At 31.7% G+C, this 20,017-nt stretch overlaps 4 protein-coding genes across 5 annotated transcripts; all 4 read right to left on the reverse strand.

The window, feature by feature from the left end:
- Positions 1-492: 492 nt before the first annotated feature.
- On the reverse strand, positions 493-5,522 carry LOC114373621 (mitochondrial fission protein ELM1-like). The gene is made up of 10 exons (XM_028331123.1): positions 5,140-5,522; positions 4,830-5,041; positions 4,639-4,735; positions 3,745-3,894; positions 3,492-3,618; positions 2,635-2,747; positions 2,473-2,536; positions 2,278-2,371; positions 1,039-1,147; positions 493-902 (listed from the first exon to the last, which is right to left on the reverse strand). Exons 1-10 carry the CDS (start codon positions 5,332-5,334, stop codon positions 801-803), a joined length of 1,263 nt encoding a protein of 420 aa, XP_028186924.1. The 5' UTR covers positions 5,335-5,522; the 3' UTR covers positions 493-800.
- Positions 5,523-6,580: 1,058 nt separating this feature from the next.
- LOC114373263 (capsanthin/capsorubin synthase, chromoplastic-like) lies at positions 6,581-8,341 on the reverse strand. The gene has a single exon (XM_028330767.1). It carries the CDS (start codon positions 8,231-8,233, stop codon positions 6,752-6,754), a length of 1,482 nt encoding a protein of 493 aa, XP_028186568.1. The 5' UTR covers positions 8,234-8,341; the 3' UTR covers positions 6,581-6,751.
- A 3,977-nt stretch (positions 8,342-12,318) lies between these two features.
- On the reverse strand, positions 12,319-14,968 carry LOC114375219 (NAC domain-containing protein 90-like). Of its 2 annotated transcripts, none has more exons than XM_028332989.1 (3): positions 14,614-14,968; positions 14,244-14,533; positions 12,319-13,053 (listed from the first exon to the last, which is right to left on the reverse strand). In XM_028332989.1, exons 1-3 carry the CDS (start codon positions 14,765-14,767, stop codon positions 12,733-12,735), a joined length of 765 nt encoding a protein of 254 aa, XP_028188790.1. In that variant the 5' UTR covers positions 14,768-14,968; the 3' UTR covers positions 12,319-12,732. The 2 variants fall into 2 exon arrangements, with proteins under 2 accessions (XP_028188790.1, XP_028188791.1); XM_028332990.1 differs by having other exon boundaries at positions 12,319-13,050; positions 14,614-14,961.
- Positions 14,969-17,981: 3,013 nt separating this feature from the next.
- Positions 17,982-19,614, reverse strand: LOC114375618. The gene is made up of 2 exons (XM_028333448.1): positions 19,423-19,614; positions 17,982-18,605 (listed from the first exon to the last, which is right to left on the reverse strand). Exons 1-2 carry the CDS (start codon positions 19,550-19,552, stop codon positions 18,211-18,213), a joined length of 525 nt encoding a protein of 174 aa, XP_028189249.1. The 5' UTR covers positions 19,553-19,614; the 3' UTR covers positions 17,982-18,210.
- Positions 19,615-20,017: the final 403 nt, after the last annotated feature.

The following is a 20,017-nucleotide window of genomic DNA, read 5'->3' on the forward strand; positions in this document are numbered from 1 at the left end:
GCCAACTAAACTATCGAATAAATATACTTGTGAATTATTTATTTGTTTGTATATCATATATCTCAATTTTGTGCAGGGGTTGGATACGTAGTGCAATATAAACGAAAACAATATAGGCAGGTCGCAGGATTCAAGCCAAAAACAAATGCCATAAAAAGACCAAGTACATATCAAGGGGTTTGGTTGGACTTGGACACGCAGATTGTGTCATGTTTTTGCATCTAGGCCTAATAGTTAAAAGCACTATAATTCATTCCTAAAGTTATCATAAATCATAAATTTATAACATTTTCGTGTGTAAGACACTGCAAGTTTTAGCGTTACATTAATTCAAGATAAAAACTCAGCTATTGCCTATTGGCAATGTCAGTTCATATAAACTTTTTTATTTTTATCAGTACACCGACGTCTCGATGCTAAAAGGAGCACAAGAAAAAAGTGCAAATAAATAACAATTAGAAGGATACGAAAAAAAAAAGAGAGTATATTTTGTTTACAGCACAAACAAATTTTTTATTCACATCATTTATTAAAATGTGTCAATCGGCACAAAAAAGTAAAAATTTTCCTCCCAGTTTAACAAGCTGCAATCGTACAGTTAATCTTCCAACACTTATATTACATTACATCCTTGAAAATTGCTATGGTAGAAAGAATGACGAACACCCAAAACGGTATGTTCTATTCGTGCTATCAAAGAAACATGAAATTTTGGAAACTATCTTCCAAACAACAAATGGTTACGGCCTTTACGATAAACATAAGAAAAATTGAGTATTATGTGAATTAATAAATGTGTTCTATATCTTCAGTTTCCACCCTCGGGCAGCAAGCGCTTCATGAACCCGTCTAGCTGCATCAGCAGTGTCATCAAGGGGTGGATAACTCCAATTTTCCGATATCTGAAAATTTCAGGAAATATATACCGTTTAAAACATGGACACTTTTTCATAACAAATATATAATTCCAAGACAAACGTCCTTCCACATATTAATTTTAATTCATGTACTTGATGAGTAAGTAGGAATCCAACTTACATCCTCAGACCCTGTAAAAGGCCTAGCAACTCCCCGTTCTCTCAATGATTTGTGGAATTCTGTGAATTTCCATCTGCAAAGCTCAGCTCCCATAATATACACAGGCTTCCTGTTGGAGGAACAAAACTGATTTCTTGAGAACAAATATCATAAATTAAAACACATTTATCAGTTTACAACAATAACAACAACAAAATCTTATGGGATCAGCTACAAATCAATAGACCCCAGTGGAGTCTATATAATTTATCAGGTGATGATTGTTGGTTGCGGGTGGAATATGATTCCACTTTATTCTCAGTTAGATCCGCTTATGCAGCTCTATATAATTTGCATATTGGAACAAATGAGGTGGATATTTTTAAAGGCCTTTGGAAACTAAAGATTCCTAGCAAGGTGACTTTTCTTATTTGGCGGGTATTCTATGATAGGATAGCCTCCAAGATCGACCTTGTTAGGAGAGGTGTGCAACTTGAAGATGGGGGCATTACTTGTCCATTATGCCAAGAGCAGGATGAGGACACATCACATATATTGTTCATTTGTAATTTTTCTCAAAAAATTTGGAAGAGATGGTATAAACTCTTTGGGGCTAGCATGGCACTGCCAAGATCTAGTACAGAACATTTTTGCCAAAGTTCTCTTGGGTTGAAGGGTCATTAGTGGGATATTGCATGGAGTGCAATTGAATGGTGTATTTGGAACCAAAGAAGTGCTGTCATTTTTTAAGGCAAATGTTGCGACCATGATCAGGTATGGCACAAAATTTTGTTTGTGATGTGGAAGTGATTAAAGGCATATAAAAAGGAATTTGATTTTTCCTTCCAACAATGGCAAACAAATCCAGTGGTATGCTTGGTAGGATCAAATTAATGGTATTTGTCAGGGTGGTGTGGTTCATCTTTATAGATTTTGTATCTTTAATTATGAAGTGACTTTGTTGTATAATTTTAGATTTGATATCTATGTTGTAATATTTAGAATATTTAGAATGCTTGTTACTAGCTAGATGCACTCATGGACACTCTAAAAGTGCTTTGGGTCATAAGATTATATAGGTTCTGTGAGTGGGGTATTTGCTGCTCTCCTTGTAATTTTGCACAACTTGTGCTATCAATGAAAGTCTTATTGCTGATTAAAAAAAAAACAGTGGACTCTATAAAAACCAAATTTCCAGTTAAATCATTTAGAGATCAGAGTGAGGAAATCTAATCATAGAAATACTTTTGACAGACATACCCGGTGCTGCAAGCTTCACTTATCATGCTAACTGAATCTGCTGTGACAACAAATGCATCAGCCCAAGCCAGATGCCCCATATGTGGGTTTGGTTCTGAAAATTGTGTTAGTGACAGGGATTAACCACATTGTAAGTCAAAACAAACTTCCAAAATCTGATTAAATAATCTAATCTAAATCTGAATAAATATTTACCTTGCCCATCCCAAATATAAACTTTCCGATTATTTCCAAGTTCTTTCACTATAATATTGGATACCTGTTTAAAAGACAAATAAAGGAAACAATAAGTGTGTCAGAGATGAAAAAAATTCGCTTAATAATACCTGCTTGAGAAACTTCGTGGTATGACTATACCTTTTGTGGAGTCCTATCAGAAAAGGATATTCTTACACTCCCACAACTACCAAGAACACTGATCAAAGATGTTGCTAACTGCTTTGCAAGGTCAACACCATATTGACAGTTTTCTGTATATAATGGAAATTGGGTGAGTAAGTAAATCTTTTGGTCAGTGAAGTTACTAAACATAAAACTTTTCTCCCCCCCCCCCACCACCCCCACCCCAGCGTGTGCAATACTAACACTGCTAAATATTAAATTCATGAGAAAGTGTAAATATGGAAAAAAAAGGCTTAAATATATATTTTTCATCCTTGCAATTTAGCGTTTTTTTTTCATTTTCGTCCCTACAAATTTATTTTTTTCATTTTAGTCCTTGTAAAATGTTTGTTTTGTTACTCTACATGAAATTTAATGTATCTTTTAAACCATTGCTACAGCACAGTAAAATGTATATTTCAATGTCAGCCCACTGTCTGCAAAGTTCTCATGGTTTCTAGTGATATACTCTCTGTCTTCCCTCTGCTGATTCCCCTAATTTCCAAAGATTTTTTATAAGAATCTTGGGAGAACCACACCACGAAAGCTAGCCATTGTAGTTGGAGAGCCCAAGGCCTGATAAACCCATACTTACAATGGGAGACTAAAGTCCCATTCCTAGCAATTGGATCCTAAGCATTATCCTTGTTTTCTTCTGAGGGTATACTGTTAGTCCTTGTTTTTCACAAACTTCACCATTTGAATGCACCCCAGAGTTTCACTTACAATGATATAAAGATTTATCCCAAAGAAGAAGATATTGGAATTTAACCACACGGAAACTGTGAGAAATAGCTAGCAAACATGACTAGGATAAGTATAATAGAAATTACTTGTTGGGCCTCCAATGTTGACCACGAGCAATGGCCTTGGAACATTTGCAAACACATCTTGCCATGCAATGGCAGCACTGCGAAGTGAAGCAAAATCTATTCGATGTAAGGCTCCCAATGTCAGAACCTAATGTAAATTATCACGTATACAACCCTCAGCAATAGACTATAGCTAACATCAAAGTAAAACCGCATTATCTCCAGTATAGTAAAATCTAATGCAGTCACATCATATGCTGCACATTACACATACCACATGACTATCTGGAGGCTCGCGTGGAGTTATCCACCTTCTAAGAAACTTAGGAACCTGCTTCTGTCCTTCTGGAGTCAAAGGATAATAATCATGATGAGGTGTAATTACCATGTCAAACCTATTCAAATGAGACCTTGGATGTTGTATCTGTCCAAAAGGAAAAAAAATAGTCAAAGTTACAAATTGAAGCCAATGCTTAAATGAAGCAATAAACACCACAGAAGTATAGAAGTGCAATAAGTCACCACACCGCATACAGTACAAATTGAGACTGAATGACTGATAAAACATGGATGATCTACTATTTCTTAGGAACAAGCACGAAGTACTATTTATTTTCATTGGATAAATTAAGAGTTAAAAATGTCTGCCTCAGCCAAGCGTCTCAAAAGTATTTGCCCCAAAAATATTGGAAAGACATTAAAACAAACAGTAACATGCAAAGAAAATAAAGCAAAAGAAAGACAAGCTCTAGACATGAGGGAAAAAGAGTATTGAAGAAGCAAAGAATCTTCGGAATCTCCTATCAAGACTCAAGATCATGTCATGGAATCCAAGAGCAGAACTAGCATAACAGCTGAAATACAAACAGAAAATTCCCTTGCCAAGAAAGTAGGTGGCTACTCCTATTTTATCATGTAATTGCAACACCAACATTTGTCAACCACATGATGAGTTTCACCCTTGGTGAACTTTTAAGGCACCGAACTTATTTCATTACTTTATCTTGCAGTTTCAAATCAAACAAAAACCAACTAAATCATAGCAGGCACACTCTTAACAAAGAAGCAAAATCTAGGATAAGTACACATATGGCACAGTTTAAATTGAATGGCATTGCTTAACTGCAGAAAAACACCATCAATCACAGCATAAAATGCGACTGCATACCTGAACAACAAAAACAAGATCAGGAGCTAAACGTTTTATGGAACTCGCAACAGAAATTGTGTCTCTTCCAGATGCAACTACCAATAACGGTCCCTCCCTGGAAGAAAAAAATAATCAAAATATCAATCAGATTCAAATTAATTTCCATAACACATCAAATTAGAGTTAAAAGAAATGGAGTAGAAAATGACTTTTCATAAGTTTCGCGAGCTAAATTGACTATGTGATTGGCATCGGCTTGGAGGATAGAGGACAAGCCGTTAGGGTGGGAAGTGAGGGGTAGGTAGTTAGATTTGGAGGAGAAGGCGCGGAACATGGAAATTAGGTAATGAAATTTTCGATGGAGAGAGAGGGGAAACCAATGGAGCCAATCGTCGATTCCACCTCTCGGCCTCGTAACGCGCTGCAACAAATAGATGAATGATGAATCAGTGTAAAAAGATAAAGAGAAAGAGTTAGTTGGAAGATTGAGACGGAAAATGAATAAATAAGCGTTCGTACGAATAGGAGGTGGTCGTGGGAGAGGCCAAGGGCGCGGAGCAAACCGATGCTGTGATTCTCGGAGGAGGGGAAACCGTTGCCGATGACAACGGCGCGGCGGACGAGGGTGTGGACACCGGATTCGAAGATGTCGGGAGTGCCACGCGCCGCCGTGGGGCTGGGCGGCTCCGGGAGCAGGATTGGCTTAATTCGCATGGCTTCGAACTTTGAAGAAGGAAGTGACCTGAATGCCCTCAATCAATGAATTCAAGTAGGATCCATGGAAAAGGGAGACACGGAAGTTGGTGCTTGCAGTTTCGGGCGACTCACTTCTCCATACTTTTCACTTTCACGCTTTCACCCTGCTTTCGTAACTAGCTTACTAGCACCGGTGCAAAATATGCAGGACAATACTGTACAATGTACTATTCAAAATTAAATGTGTTCACGTTTTTTATTAATTTATGAAGCAATTTCTGAGAATAACTTTTTTTATTTTGTCTATCAATTTTAAATACTCTCGTTAATAATTTTGAATTTTTTTCTAAATATTTTTTAAATCATAAAAAAGGATATTGTAATGTAAATATCTCTCATTTTAGAAAATATATGTTATGTTTTTCTTTCTTTTTTTATTTTATCCTAGAATATTTCTAATAGTATCATTCATTGAATTTGCATAACACTATTATTTATAATTTTTATATGATTTTCATTGTGATATACCATTTTTTTCAATATTTAAATAGATCATAATATTTCAAACAACTTGTCTCTCTTACTTCTGAACAAGAGAACCTGAATTTATCCATATATATATATATATATATATACATATATATTACAACTTTAATGTAATTCTTTTTTCATGATTCCAGAACTTTAGTTAAGAGAACTTAATTTATGTGTTAATTAAAGGACAATTTCTTTACTCACAATTAGGACTCTATTTACATAAAAAGAATTGAACATCTGTCGTACACATAAAAGGCCTAAACTACTTGTGCCACAATTTATCGGTTGACAATGTAATTCTGACGAGTTTCAAACTTCATTTTATTTTTTAATTAACTATTAATCAAGATATTGTTTCTTATATGCACCGGTCACCATAGCTAGCTCAGTGGTATAAGTGCATGTTTGCTGGCACTTTGCCCCAACAAACGTTAATTCAGAAACAGTAAACTGCATCATTTTGTAAATTTGACAAGAATTTTATATATAACTTAGCTAATTGACGCATATCCAATACACATGGTAACTTGGTATCATTGTCTATTTGTTAAAGCAGCTTATGTTCTGTTAATTAGTTTGTGTTTGGTTTAACTTTTTTCACAAAAATTAGATTCATTAGCTTACTCATTACACATACACATACACAAACGACAAAAGTGAATAAGGAGTGGAAGAGTGGCTCCGAGATCATCCTAAAACTATATTGCCAGGGGAGACAAATGACAAAAGTGCATAAGGAGTGGATGTCTATTTCACATTCAACTGAACTGAATTAATTTTTTATTAGCAGCTAAATTATCATATATATCAATTCAATGACAACTCAACAAATCAAGATGCAAGTTCAGCCAATGAAAAACAAAAACTTAAACACGCATTTCACAACCTTCCATCATCATCATCCAATGTACTCCAAAGCGATATTGCCCACCATCTTAGCCATTGGAACAGGACACTTTGTGACAATATCAAACCTGGATGGATTTGAAGCATGTCCAAAGAGTGATATGCTTAACCAAAGAAGCTCATTCAAAGTCAACCTCGAAGAGAGGAACCCTTGCCAGTAATAAGGTTTCAAGTTAAAAAATGCATCAAAGAAACTCCTGCTTCCATTCAAGTCAAGTTTCAACAAAGTCTCCATTCCAAAAGAGTAAAATTCCCTTACCAGCCTGTTCTCAATTGGCCACATGCTATTCCAAACTTTATCATGAAGTTGTTTCCCCCTGATCATTCTGGTGGAGCCAAGGCACTGAGTTATAGCAAAAGCCACAACAGGAGCCACAGCCATTGTTCTAGCCACCATGTAACCTGTGGAAGGGTGCACTACCCCAGAAGTGCCACCAATAGCCATCACTTCTTGGGGGATCCTTGGAAGAGGTCCTCCCATTGGAATCAAACACTTCTCATCCTCCAAAACCCTCTTCACTCTAATGCCTAAGTGCCTTAGCCTTGCAACCATCCTCCTCTTCACTTCCATGTAAGACAACACTGGACGGCTCACAAGGGAAGTCTCCTCAAGAAATATCAAATTGGAACTAAATGGCATTGCATAGAGGAAAGTAGGAAACCTTGAATTACTAGCTCTCAAGTAGGGTTCATTCCCCAAATGAGAATCCCTCCAGTCCATTAAAACCATCTTGTCCAAATCAAAAGGGTGATCATCCACCTCAGCCAAAACACCATGAGCAATCTGAAAACCATGGTGTCTCACCTTGTCATATGCTACAAAATTACTTGCGAATCCACTAGCATCAACAACCAAACTCCCCTTCAATTCCACCCCATCATCACACAAAACTTTGGACTCAAACTCTTGGTGCTGAACTTGCCACACCTTTGCCTTGTGAAACCTAACCCCATTGGAGACACAGCCTTGAACCAATCTCTCCTTCAGCTTCCTCCTACCAACCCTCCCATAACACCGATCCAAATACTTGGTCTTGCCATCATCCACATAAACACAAGCCATGGGCCATGTTTTGTCCAAGCAATCCTCAAGACCAAGGCTCTCAAACTCATCTCTCCACACACCATAGTTGTTAGGCCACACAGAAAGAGGGTCAGGATCAACACAACAAACCTTAACTCCATAGAGGGACACTTGCTCGGCGAGCCTTGTGCCTGCAGGGCCAGCACCAATGATGATCACATCAAAACGATTGCGGTCAGAAGGGTGGCACCATGGAAGGTCAAAATCTAAGGATTCGGGTTTGTTCTCGGGTTTGAAGTCAAGAAAGTTTCCGAATTTGCTGGTGCTGTGGACCCTCTTGTTTCTTGATGCTGTGTGATGGTTTTGAGGAAGAGGGAATGGAGTGGTGAGGGGTACTTGGTGAGGCTTGAGCAGAGGCGGTGGAGAAAATAGCATGAAACTAGTGCCCATTTTTTAGGTGATGGAGAAAAGTAGCAATAAAATTGTGCAGAAATGTGTTGTCTATAGTGAAGAGACTTTGGTAATTGGAAGATACATGCAGACAAATAGGAATCGGCAAGTCACACACCCAACAGGATGCTTTCCCATTCACTTATTTAATAAATTATATTGAATACTAGCTCATTTTACTTAGAATGAACTTTTAATGTTTAGTATTTTATAGAAAAAATTATTTAATACATCGTGATTCCATTATTAATTATATTTGAATTTGCATTTAATTATGAGTTATTATGTATTATTATTTTTATTTATGAATTCAATTTTTTAAATAAAAATACTGAATACAATAAAAAAGAGTAGAAAAATATTTGGTTTTCCTTTCTTTTTATTTATAATCTTGAAAATAATTAAATACAGCAATATTTTATAATATTTTATTTTATAAACAAAAAAAAGCTTGAATAATAAGTATTTTGGTAATTTACATTTTGTTATTGAATAAATTATTGAAAGATCATCATCATTGTCGTTTATGTATTCTATTTTCAATCAGTCAAAAAATGTATTCTATTTTCAACATTTAATCATTTAATTCGTTTGTCAAATGAAACGCTTTTTTGTGATTTGTATTCATTGAAGAATTTTAGTTATGCAATTAATGCATTAAATTATTTAATGAATTTCAATCATTCACGAGTCTTTAGAAAGTTGTATTTAGTTTTGGGCTAATTGGGTAAGTTTATATTCTTTTAATTTTGGTTCCAATAAAAAATATTGTTAATTTTTAGTTTTTATGAGTTCATATTTTTTTTTTAATTTTAATGTTGGAATATATTTTATTTACTTTTAGTTCCTATAATTTTATGTTTTTTTAATTTTTAGCAAAAATTTATGGAAACTAAAAATGAAAAAAATTAAAATTTTAATAAACTTATAAGAATTAAAAATGAATAAATAAAATTACATATTTAAGCATGAACAAATAAACTTACAAGGATTAAATTTGGAAAAACATTAACTTAATTAAATAAACTAAAATTTTAAAAGTAAACTTACAAAAAGAATATTAATTTACGGAAAACAAAAACATATTTAAGCATTAATTTTCTACAAAAAATTTGCATCACCCTTCTTGTTGCAATATTTTATTCTACGTGTAATGTTTTAAGAGAAAAATAGTTATCTAATCATAAATTATGTGCGATAAATTTGTTTATAATAATTATTTTATCTACGTTTTATTTCTTATATTATAATTAATTATATCATTTTTTGAGAATACCTAAATGAATATGTTAGATCTAAAGTTTCACTAGATCAAAATAAATAAAATAAAACATAGACAAAATTAAGGATTTAACTAAAATTATAAAATTTCTAAAATAGAAAGACTAAATATCTTTATTTTAAAATGACAAAACTAAAATTACATATTAAACAAAATAAAGAAATCAAAGTTATATTTAAGTATTATCTTAAAAATCATATAATGATTGTTTATAATTAAATGATAATATAAAATTATTTTATATTAAGAAATGCATAATTATTAAACTCATATTTTAAATATTTCTTAACTTACAAATATGTTGTTGTAACATAATATTAATTTCTTAACTTATGGATGATTCATTTTTAAAAAACACATGTAATTTTTTTTAAAAAAAATCATCATGTGATTTTTTAAGAAATTTGTATAAAATATATTAATAAGCATTTTTTTCAAATATGATAACTACAAATTAAAATTTTCTAAATAATAATGGAAAATAGTAAAAAATTTAGTATATATTTTAATGTATATTTGTAGTTCAATCATAAAAAAAAATTGCATATTTGCAGTTGATGAATGCCCACAGCATTCTGTCTTAAATAGTATGGGTACCACCTCAACACACTAACCAAAAAGTAAAAAGTTAAAACACCTAGAACTGCATAATTTCAAAAATAAGCCCCATTGATTATCTCAATTTGCCATTTAAACTGCCATTTGAAGAATTTTGTTGTCGTTATCTTCATGTCTATAGTATAGCATAATATAAAATCTTTAGAGTCATGCTCCACAATGACTAACCCATATCTTCTAATAAACCTCATTTCTATGAGATAGTAGAGGCGATAGACAATGGAAGAATTGTTTATTATTCATCAATCGTCACAGAGATAGATTAGTAGCACTGTAGCACCATGCTAGAGCTATTAGCACAAGTGCTAAATAAGATCATCAATGGAAACCAATTGTTAACAACTTCAAAAATATATTAATTACCTGAGATGGTACTTTATACACGTATAATAAGATACTTCCCCTTATCCCATGTTAAGATGCTTGCACTTTACACAAGTTCAAACCAAGCATTCCGTTGGAAAACAAGATATATTGTCCATATAACAGAACAACTCCAAAATTTTGATTATTTTAGAAGGCTTCAAGCACTCCTTTATCCTATCCTTTTAACATACATATTTTTTCCACTTTATTTCTCCACTATTTCTTTCACTCCTTATTTCTTTCCTCTCGATCTCATTTCTAATCCATACAAAAGAGTGATTTTGGCACAGGAAACTCAGTCAGCAGACAGCTATACACATATAATAGTTGTAGCATAGCTCTTTGCGCTTATCACAAAAACAATTTATTAAGGTTAGTTAAGACAAAGGATATATTAATGAGATCTAATATTACCCACAGAACGTGGAACATATATGTTTTGAAAAATTTCATGGATCCTATCGTTACTGAAGATCCACGGCACTTAGACTGGCTAGCTGTCAAGGAGAACGTTAACACCTAACATTCAGTAGAAGTTGAAAATGACTTTGAAGGACCTCTATCTGCACTCACTATAACATATTATTTTTCTAAATTTAGAGAATTAAATTCATAAATTTAAAAGTATAGTTATCAAAATCAATCTTTACTAAAATAAATCAAAAACATATTTTTCTCTATTAAGAAGCGGTCTTGTTAAGCATGTTTTCCAATAGGATGGAGATGGCCTCACCTTCTCTCTAGTTCCAAAAGTCAAAAGAAATTTAAATATTAATATTCATCACTTTAATTTCTTAGTTTAGAAACCAATAAATAAGCAAGAATGATAATGGATATGGTGATCCATTTGGGTGATGCATAACAGTATTGTATTTTAAGTTGTTGATTTTAATTTTATTGATGCTTTAGGCTTGATAAAAGTTAGAGCCTAGACTTAGTAGAAGGCTAAGAGGAACAAATTAAGTTTAAGTTACTTTTTCTGACTAGGGTTGCAATCTTCTGGCCAGTATAACTTTGTAGGAACTTAATTTGCACATTGAATAGAGTACTCCGTATACTCACGTTTGATAAATAAAATCTGTGTTTGTAAAATAAAGTATCAAATTACATTTTTTTATGCGAAATTAGGTTAGTCCTTAAGCGGTTAATCCTAATATATAGGAAATCGATTTACGCGACGTTAGCAACTTTGACATCGACGGGAAACCATTATAAGAAAAGAAAATACTTTGTTGCCAATATTCGCAGCCAACAAATGAGCGCTCTACTTTTTAATTTCTCAATTCTTACACTTTTTGTTTTTGGATGAATCGTTACACTTTTTTCTTAAATCGATCATTTATTAGGTGATGATTAATTTCTGTACACAATCCATTCATATGTTATTTTATACAAAACATAAAAAAATATGTAGTTTTTATAAATAAAGAAAAAAAAATGCGCTAATGTCGAACATGCATTTGAAAATCTTTGCCGAAGTATGCATTTCTTATCCCATCCGTTTCCCAGATGTAGGAAAACCACTAGGAAATTGGCCAAATTTTCAATACATCAACATGAAAACGTAAGATCGGTTGACTGTTACCTGTAATCCACTGAAGTATGAACCCGCTCAACCATGCTAGTTGAAAATCTTATCAAAACATTCAATTATTTGAACCGATTGAAGAGACGGCACTATTTTTTAGTTTTGATCCAAAATTAAGACCTGAAAGTCATACAAGCCATATAAAATCTGTCTTGAAATAGTCTAATTTTTCACAACAATGTGAACGAACTAGATAGAATTTGAACAAAAGAAACATTTACGTAGACATCATTGAATTCCTAAACAAATAGTAGACTGATTAATTTCATTTGATTTTATAAACAAGAGAGAAAGTTTCAAGGGGTGAAAAGGAGATTGATTGATTATCGTTACAAGACAACAAGTCACTAAAACAAAATTACAAGATCCACGCCACCTTCCTTTTTATGTTTGGATCTTATTCCCAACTTATTTTCCTGGGAAAAATCAATCCTATGCTAAACAACAAATAGTAAAGATTATGTTACATTACATTGCTTGCCCCTTAAAGGTGAAGGAAGTTATACCCAACTACGCCTACAATTTAGATGATTAATTAATCAATTTCTCGCCCTGCTTTTTCCAACTTAGATTAAATTGATGTAAACGATATGTTTCTCAATTAATAAAGTCTTGCTAGGTTGAAGCATGTTCTTGACTTTTGGGTCATGGCCAATTAAGTTGTTCCCATTCCCAAAGTGGTTCCTCAACCCTACTATTACTTGCATTCCAATTGGTTCCACTTGACCCTGCTCCAGCCTCTGAGATATGAGAACCCCCTCTTCCTCCTCCAGAGTGGGAAGAAGTATCAGAAGAACTTAATCCATCCACCACTGCTGCTCTCTGTTGAGTACTTGTTGAAGCAGCACCTCTGTCCCCATCAACTCGTAGCTCAATTCTTGGCATCTCCAGTGGGCGTCGATCAAACGATCGAAAGCTTCCCGATATCACGTACACACGACACAAGCTGAATTCGTGCCTCAACTGCTATACAATAACATCATTATTTGTGTGAAGTATGAAACCAACAACAACTACTACTATACTTTTGGAGATACATGTCCATGCACAAGATACAATTCACCATGTTATCAATTTTAATAAAAAAAGTATTCTTTATTTTATCATTTGATAAGTCTTTGATTAAAATTAGAAATTTATTATTTTGATAAAGATTGTAATAAAGAGAAATGAATCCTTTGTAATTTTAATTTAAATTGTTCTTGATCGTTTAGTTATTATAAATAGGACATCAATAATTCATATAAATTAATATATATATATATATATATATATAATAATCTTTATTGGATAAAAATTAATATATCTCATTTATCACTAACTCAAAGTGAGAATTCCTTTATATAATTATTTGAGAATTATTTTTGTTTTATATCAAAAAACTTCTTAAGATAAAAAGATATGAAATAATTTTTTATGTTCAAATATAAAGATGGAGAGATATCAAATTATTTTAAATAAAATCTTTTTTTTTAAAGACCCACATCCATATCTTCTTAATATTATAAATATAGAGAAATATTTACCTTAGAGTAAAGGACACTAGACAAAGCTAAAAAATTTTAAGCCTAGTATTTTTAGAGATAAAGAATAGGAAAAAAGTTTATTCTTTAAAGTTCCACTAATAACATAATTGATAATAAATATTGATCTTAACGTAAATACATGTAGAGTCTTGATATTATTGAATTTTTTTATTGTTTTAAGAATGTATATCTAGATACACAAACTTATTTATTTTTATTTATTATTATTATTATTATTATTATTAAATATTTTTAAATACAAAATAAATCATAATTTTTTATTGCTTGAGAACACTCTTATATAACTTTGATACTGACACGTTAGCACTAAGATTTAATTGCATTTTTTATATTCTTACTTTCATAATTCTCAATTTTGCTACCTATACTCTCCATTTTAGTTCGTACCATTTTAGTCTATATGCTAACTTTGACATATAATATACAACAAAAATGTTGACTAATAGTATAACAAAATGTCACATTAGCATGCGTTGGTAACGTGAAATATGTTAGACCGTCATGTAGACTAAAATTAAGTAATTAAAATAGTGAAGTCCAAAAATAACATGGAAGGATTGGCGAAATAAAAAATGGAATGAAGTTTTAGAATAGAAATGATGAATATACCTTGGGAGGGGCAGTGTTGGATTGGTGAGAGTGTTCAATGGCTTTGTATTGATGCATCTTCCATTTGGTTTTCCTTCCGGTGGGAGCTTTCCCTTTGTAAAACACCATGGTTTTCTTCATCCCAATGACTTTGTTGTCAGAAGAGTAAACATGGCCAGGGGAACCCGTGGCCTTCCAATACCCACTTGCCGTGGTTCTGTTGGGTCTGCCTCCTCTGGCCTCTCTCTCTTGTCTAGGTGAAAAGAAAAACCATTGCTCCGTGTCTCCACGACAAAACTCCCCTGCAAGTGCTGATTACAACAACACAAACCAAACTATATATTTTAGCAGCAAAGAATGAATAGTAACAAAATTAAAGTGGTGGTAGTACTTGGAAGGTTCCATGGCTCTACGCCATTGATGTCAGTGACTGGAATGACTCTGCTTGTGTCGTGTATTTGGCCTTCTAGCTGGTTGTGTAGATAGAAGACAACTAATTCTTCCTCTGTTGGGTAGAATCGAAAACCAGGTGGGAGAAACTCCATGTTGGCTAAGTTACCGTTTGCGTACAATATATATGGAGAGGACAGAGGAGCTCAAAAAAAGGAGATATTTGCCGAGTGAAACGAGAAAAGTGATTGAAACTTCCACGCGGTTACAGGAGAAGGAAAACGTCTTTGTGGGTATATTTTTCTGTTGTTATTATGGTTTTGTCCCCAGTAAGCATCCCCTTTGAATTGTCGATGCTAGATGCTAGATGCTTTTGCTTATATATCCGCTGGGTCCGGGAATCTTGTTGTGGTTGTGGGTGGAATAAGTCTTAATTTTTGTGCTAATATTTTCTTTATTTATCCTTTACCGTAGTGATGTCACCAGAGAAGTACCCAGGTGTATTATAAAAAGAAGAAGAAGAAGAATGGAAGAGAGAGATGACAAGTGATAAAGTGGGTGGAAAAAAGAGAGAGGACACGAAAAATATGAGAATGTTACATTTTTATGTTTGCATTCTTCCAAATATACTTTTAAGATCTGTTTTATAGTCAAGAGATAACGTAATTATCATATCTTATTATAATTAGTTGTTTATTATTCCAACACAATATGATAATTTTATCCTAACATTTACTTTATCGTGTTGGTCTAGTATGTATTTTATCATGAGAGAGGAACTGAGTTAAGATCAATAGGACAAGATAAGTTTTCTCTATATATAATAATTATAATATTTAAATTATTACATAAAATATATGTATTATATTTTTATGCAAAAAATATATGATATATATATATAATAAATAGAGTATATAGTAAAATATTAATTTATTTTGTTATAAATTTATATATTTTGTCACATATTATTATAAATATACGTTGATTATTACATATTAATATATATAAAGAGAGTGAGGGTATATAATTTTAATATTAAAATATACATAGTAATATGTTGTTTAAATTCACTGTAAAATAATATACAGCTATTTATATATTTACTCTATACATATTACTATAAAGTTCATCTATTACTTTTAATTTGTATACACGCGGTGTATTTATATATTATTTTAATCAGCGTAGTGTATATATATATATATATATATATATATATATATATATATATATATATATATATATAATACTTTTTATACATAAATTTAAATTATATTATTAATTAAAATATCAAAAATTAAATAATTTTTTCAAAAAATATTTGAATAATAATTATAATTTTAAAAAACATATATAATTTGTTTATAATTTTTAAGAAAGTAATTGTATAATTAAAATTATAATTTTTTATAAGTTTCATAATTTATAGAAAAATAAATTAAAAGTTAATTTTTTAAAAATTATATGCAATTTAATGAAAGAGTAATTTTTCATTTCAACATAATTCATATTATATCTCTATCATTATCTAATTTATTGTATGGTGCGTATCAAATGTTAGTTAGAATTAAAATTTATCTTATTTTTATCCTATTTTATTTTTATCTTGCTATGATATCCTATCCTATCTTATCATGACCATTAAAGGAGCTATTAATCGGTGAAATAAACACAAGTTAAAGCATTGTAAGTTCAATTTACGTTACGTACAATTCCTAATTTGAAGTTTAATTTTGAGATATTGTTAATATAGAAAAAAAATTATATTAAAAATTTAAATAGAAACAATTTTTGTGTATATTTAAAATAGTGAACATAACTTGAAATCCTCTTACTCATTCATTTTGGCGACTAAATCAACTTGAGTGCCCCGTACTCCACAAAATATAACAAGGTAGGGTGATGATGCATGCAAGACCGATTAAGACAAGAATCCTAAATTTTAACACAATAGCAATATTCATACGGGCATATGCTACGCTGCACATTAATTTCTCGCTAGCGTACATGATTTTAAAGAAGTAATTGTGTAATACTGTTAATTAGGGCAAATATGTGAAATGTTAGGCTATATGCTTCTTCTTTTTTATCAGTAGGCTATATGTTTTTTTATTTAACTTTTCACTTTGAATATAGATATGTTAGTAAATAGATAAAATTTCTTATAATTTGATACTTAGTTACTGTATATATAGTAGCTATACACATATTAGACATAAAAAAAAATAATTCAATTAATTGAACAGAATATTTGAATTTTATAAAATATCAGTAACTTAGTGGGTTAATAGATAAAGTATATAGCAAATGCTGACGTAATCTACAATATCTATAGTGTTCTTAATCGAAGTAAAGAAAACGTAAATAAATACTCCAAATATAACTTAGAAATAAGTACCGTATATAGGAGTAGACGAATAAACACGTAATGACGAAAACGCTATAGGGGTTGGAACTTGTACTGACGACCAAATCTAAATTATAAAGATTAAAGAATGAAAGAGAAAGGTCTGGCATTAGTATACAGTAAACTGGTACACTGACACAAATGTGACTATTTTTTAAAAAAAGTTATTGTGGTTTTGGCTTGTTGTGTTGTCATCAACCATAAATGCGGATTTTGGTTAGTAAAATCATTCAGAGTCATTCCTTTACGCGTGAATGCCCCTCTCACCACGGCTTCAAAGGTGTGAAAAATATCCTCAAACCTTTCTTGACCCCCGTATTAATTATTCTACGTATGAAATCCAATATTAATTCCAAGTATTGGATCTTCAATCAATTGCATGGTCTTAAAAAAGTGAATTTACCTTTGAAACTATGTTTTGATATGGCAATTTACCTACTTATATTTTCTTCTCGATCTTTTAAAATGATCTCTGGCATAACTATTAAAATCTTAGAGTTCATGACTTGAATAGTACATTATTCTGGCACAGTAGAATTTTCTACTAACTATTGTATATTACTTATAATAAGGTGAAAGTTACAAGTAAATGTTTTTTTTATATCGCTTGCTATCGCTACTACATACCACGCAGTACTACGGTGTAGAAATTCGCCGATGTAATGAAAAGAGACAAGTGATTCACAAATAAAAGGCAAGTACGTGTCCTTAATTATTTATAGTTCCTGTCGTTTCGAATAATCCATATTTAATGCTCTTGTCCTCATTGATTTATCACAAATTATTATTAGAAAATTGACTCCAAGGTACTTAATAAGAAAATTCTTAGGTATTACCCAACCAAGTATTGTTACGTCTGAGAGAGCAAACACTTTTTTATTTTTAACCGAATAGTATACTGTCCTTTTTTTTTTTTCTGGAGGTTAGAATATGGCCGTTGTTTATACTCAATATTCAATATATATTCAGAATAGTGCTTTCAAATCAAATATCGATCATAAGATAGTACGGGTGATACATATAAATGCACAAAGCAGCGCAGGACGTTTATCTGCATGCATTAAAATTTAAGACCACACAACTGCATATACATGGCATTCTTTCATAAGTTACACAAATGACATGGCAGCATGCATATATAAACATTTAAAGAACAAGAGCATATAACAGTGGAACGTACGTACACAATAATTAAGGAATTCCGATGATGGGGAAGAAAGGAACATAGAAGCTACTAGGAGCCAAACCCCACTCCCGAGGCAATGGAAGATCAAAGGTTTTGGATGAACCGAACTGGTTATAATTAGCAGCCTTGCATTCAGTGTTCTGGGGACACGATGTGAAGAAACTAAGAGGAGTGGAGATGGTGTATGTGTTTTTCTCTTTTCCCTTAACAATTTGAGAGACCAGGTTTTTCTTTGAGGCATAAAGATTAGTATTTGGCCCCCCGAGAAGTTTTGTAAAGCAATTCACTGAGGGAGGTTTTGTTTGGTCTGAGGGAAGGTCAACCTGGAAGAAGCCCTTATCTTCTGTGGTCGCCATAGCCAGGTTTTTCACACCTTCACACTTCACTGAGACCTTAATGCCTGAAAACATCAAAGAGTTGTAGAATGTTCTACGTGAACTATTTATGTGTGTCTTTGATACAGGCATGACCCAAAGGTAAAAACAATTAAATTAAAACTTAAATTTTTGATTCATCTAAAAAATATTCTATTAACTTTTTAAATAAAAAAATCACACATATAAAAAAAGTTATTTTGACAAAAAAAACTTAATATATAACTTTTTTTATTTAAAATAAAAAAATTTCTTTAAATTTATTTTAGATCTAACTCATTCTTAGGTCGATACTACTTTGATATATTTTCTAATCCTTTTATATATATATATATATATATATATATATAAATATATAAATGTTGTATGTAAAATTTTTTATTTGTAGAAGCTTAATTATATTAGTTTATGAAAAAAATATATTTTATTTTTACTTTTTAATTACTTTCTTTTCCTAAAAGTATTTATATATGAAAAATATTTTCTAAATAAATCCTTAGTATATCTCTTAAGTTGTTTGTCATTTTGAAAAAAGAAGTAATAAATAGTCTATACTCTATACATGCATTTAAAGCTGAAAGAGTTTTTAGTTTTTATACTGTTCTTCATGTACAATCGTTTATTCACTTTTATAATGTACTATCTTAAAAAAATTATTTTTGACTAGTTGACCGTTACATTTACATATATAAAAGTTGAACTCTTTTATAAAATTAAGAAGACATGAATTACTACTTTTCAATTTCATCGTGAATATCTTTTTGTATTTCTATAAAGTGAAGTGAGCGAACTTAGAGGGTAATAAAATTATAAGATGGTTAAGAGTTGAGAGTGGATACAAACCAGAGAAATCGTAGTTGTCAGCGCAGTCAGTGCAAGAGACTTTGCCCTCTACCGTTTGGCATGCTGAGGGGCTAATTCTGGCTATGGCTAATGCAAAAAGAAGTGTTGTGATAACCTGAGAAAACGCCATCAGCTATGGAAGCAATTAAGCAATAACTATATGATGAGATATAAAAGCCAAAGGAACTTGGAAGAGAAGAAGATAATTTGAAGCTTTTATATAGTGTGGCAGCTTGAGACATAAACATATATATATTAAATGTAGCTACCTAGAGCTGATATAGTGGTTGGTGTCAACAACTGTAGTTATGTTTACTTATGTACTGATAGGGTTTATCAACAAATGACGACAAAATATCCTAATAATTAATAATTAATCAACAACACAAGCTTTTAGTTCTGTAAGAATTTATTTGACGTGCATCTTAACAGTAAGTGATATAGTAAAAGAAAAAAAAAACATATGGTAAGTATAGTATAACTCCGCACGTGAATAATTTCTCACCTTTCATGAGTGTATAATAAGGTCAAGAAGGTTCATGATACCTTCTAATCATATTTCTCTAGAAACTACATATGATTATTAACCTGTTTT

This window comes from Glycine soja, chromosome 11 (genome assembly GCF_004193775.1).
Source record: "Glycine soja cultivar W05 chromosome 11, ASM419377v2, whole genome shotgun sequence".
In the NCBI taxonomy this organism is placed as follows: Eukaryota; Viridiplantae; Streptophyta; class Magnoliopsida; order Fabales; family Fabaceae; genus Glycine; species Glycine soja.

Bases quoted from the DNA above. Each gene is read 5' to 3' on its own strand.
- LOC114373621 (XM_028331123.1), bottom strand. From the start codon at position 5,334: ATGCGAATTAAGCCAATCCTGCTCCCGGAGCCGCCCAGCCCCACGGCG. The intron at 5,042-5,139 runs GTACGAACGCTT...TATTTGTTGCAG, and splicing joins CCCACGACCACCTCCTATTC to CGCGTTACGAGGCCGAGAGG. The intron at 3,895-4,638 runs GTATGCAGTCGC...CCTTTTGGACAG, and splicing joins ATCTTGTTTTTGTTGTTCAG to ATACAACATCCAAGGTCTCA.
- LOC114373263 (XM_028330767.1), bottom strand. From the start codon at position 8,233: ATGGGCACTAGTTTCATGCTATTTTCTCCACCGCCTCTGCTCAAGCCT.
- LOC114375219 (XM_028332989.1), bottom strand. From the start codon at position 14,767: ATGGAGTTTCTCCCACCTGGTTTTCGATTCTACCCAACAGAGGAAGAA. The intron at 14,534-14,613 runs GTACTACCACCA...TGTTGTAATCAG, and splicing joins AGAGCCATGGAACCTTCCAA to CACTTGCAGGGGAGTTTTGT. The intron at 13,054-14,243 runs GTATATTCATCA...GTTATTGTATAG, and splicing joins CCAACACTGCCCCTCCCAAG to CAGTTGAGGCACGAATTCAG.
- LOC114375618 (XM_028333448.1), bottom strand. From the start codon at position 19,552: ATGGCGTTTTCTCAGGTTATCACAACACTTCTTTTTGCATTAGCCATA. The intron at 18,606-19,422 runs GTTTGTATCCAC...TGATGTTTTCAG, and splicing joins TGACAACTACGATTTCTCTG to GCATTAAGGTCTCAGTGAAG.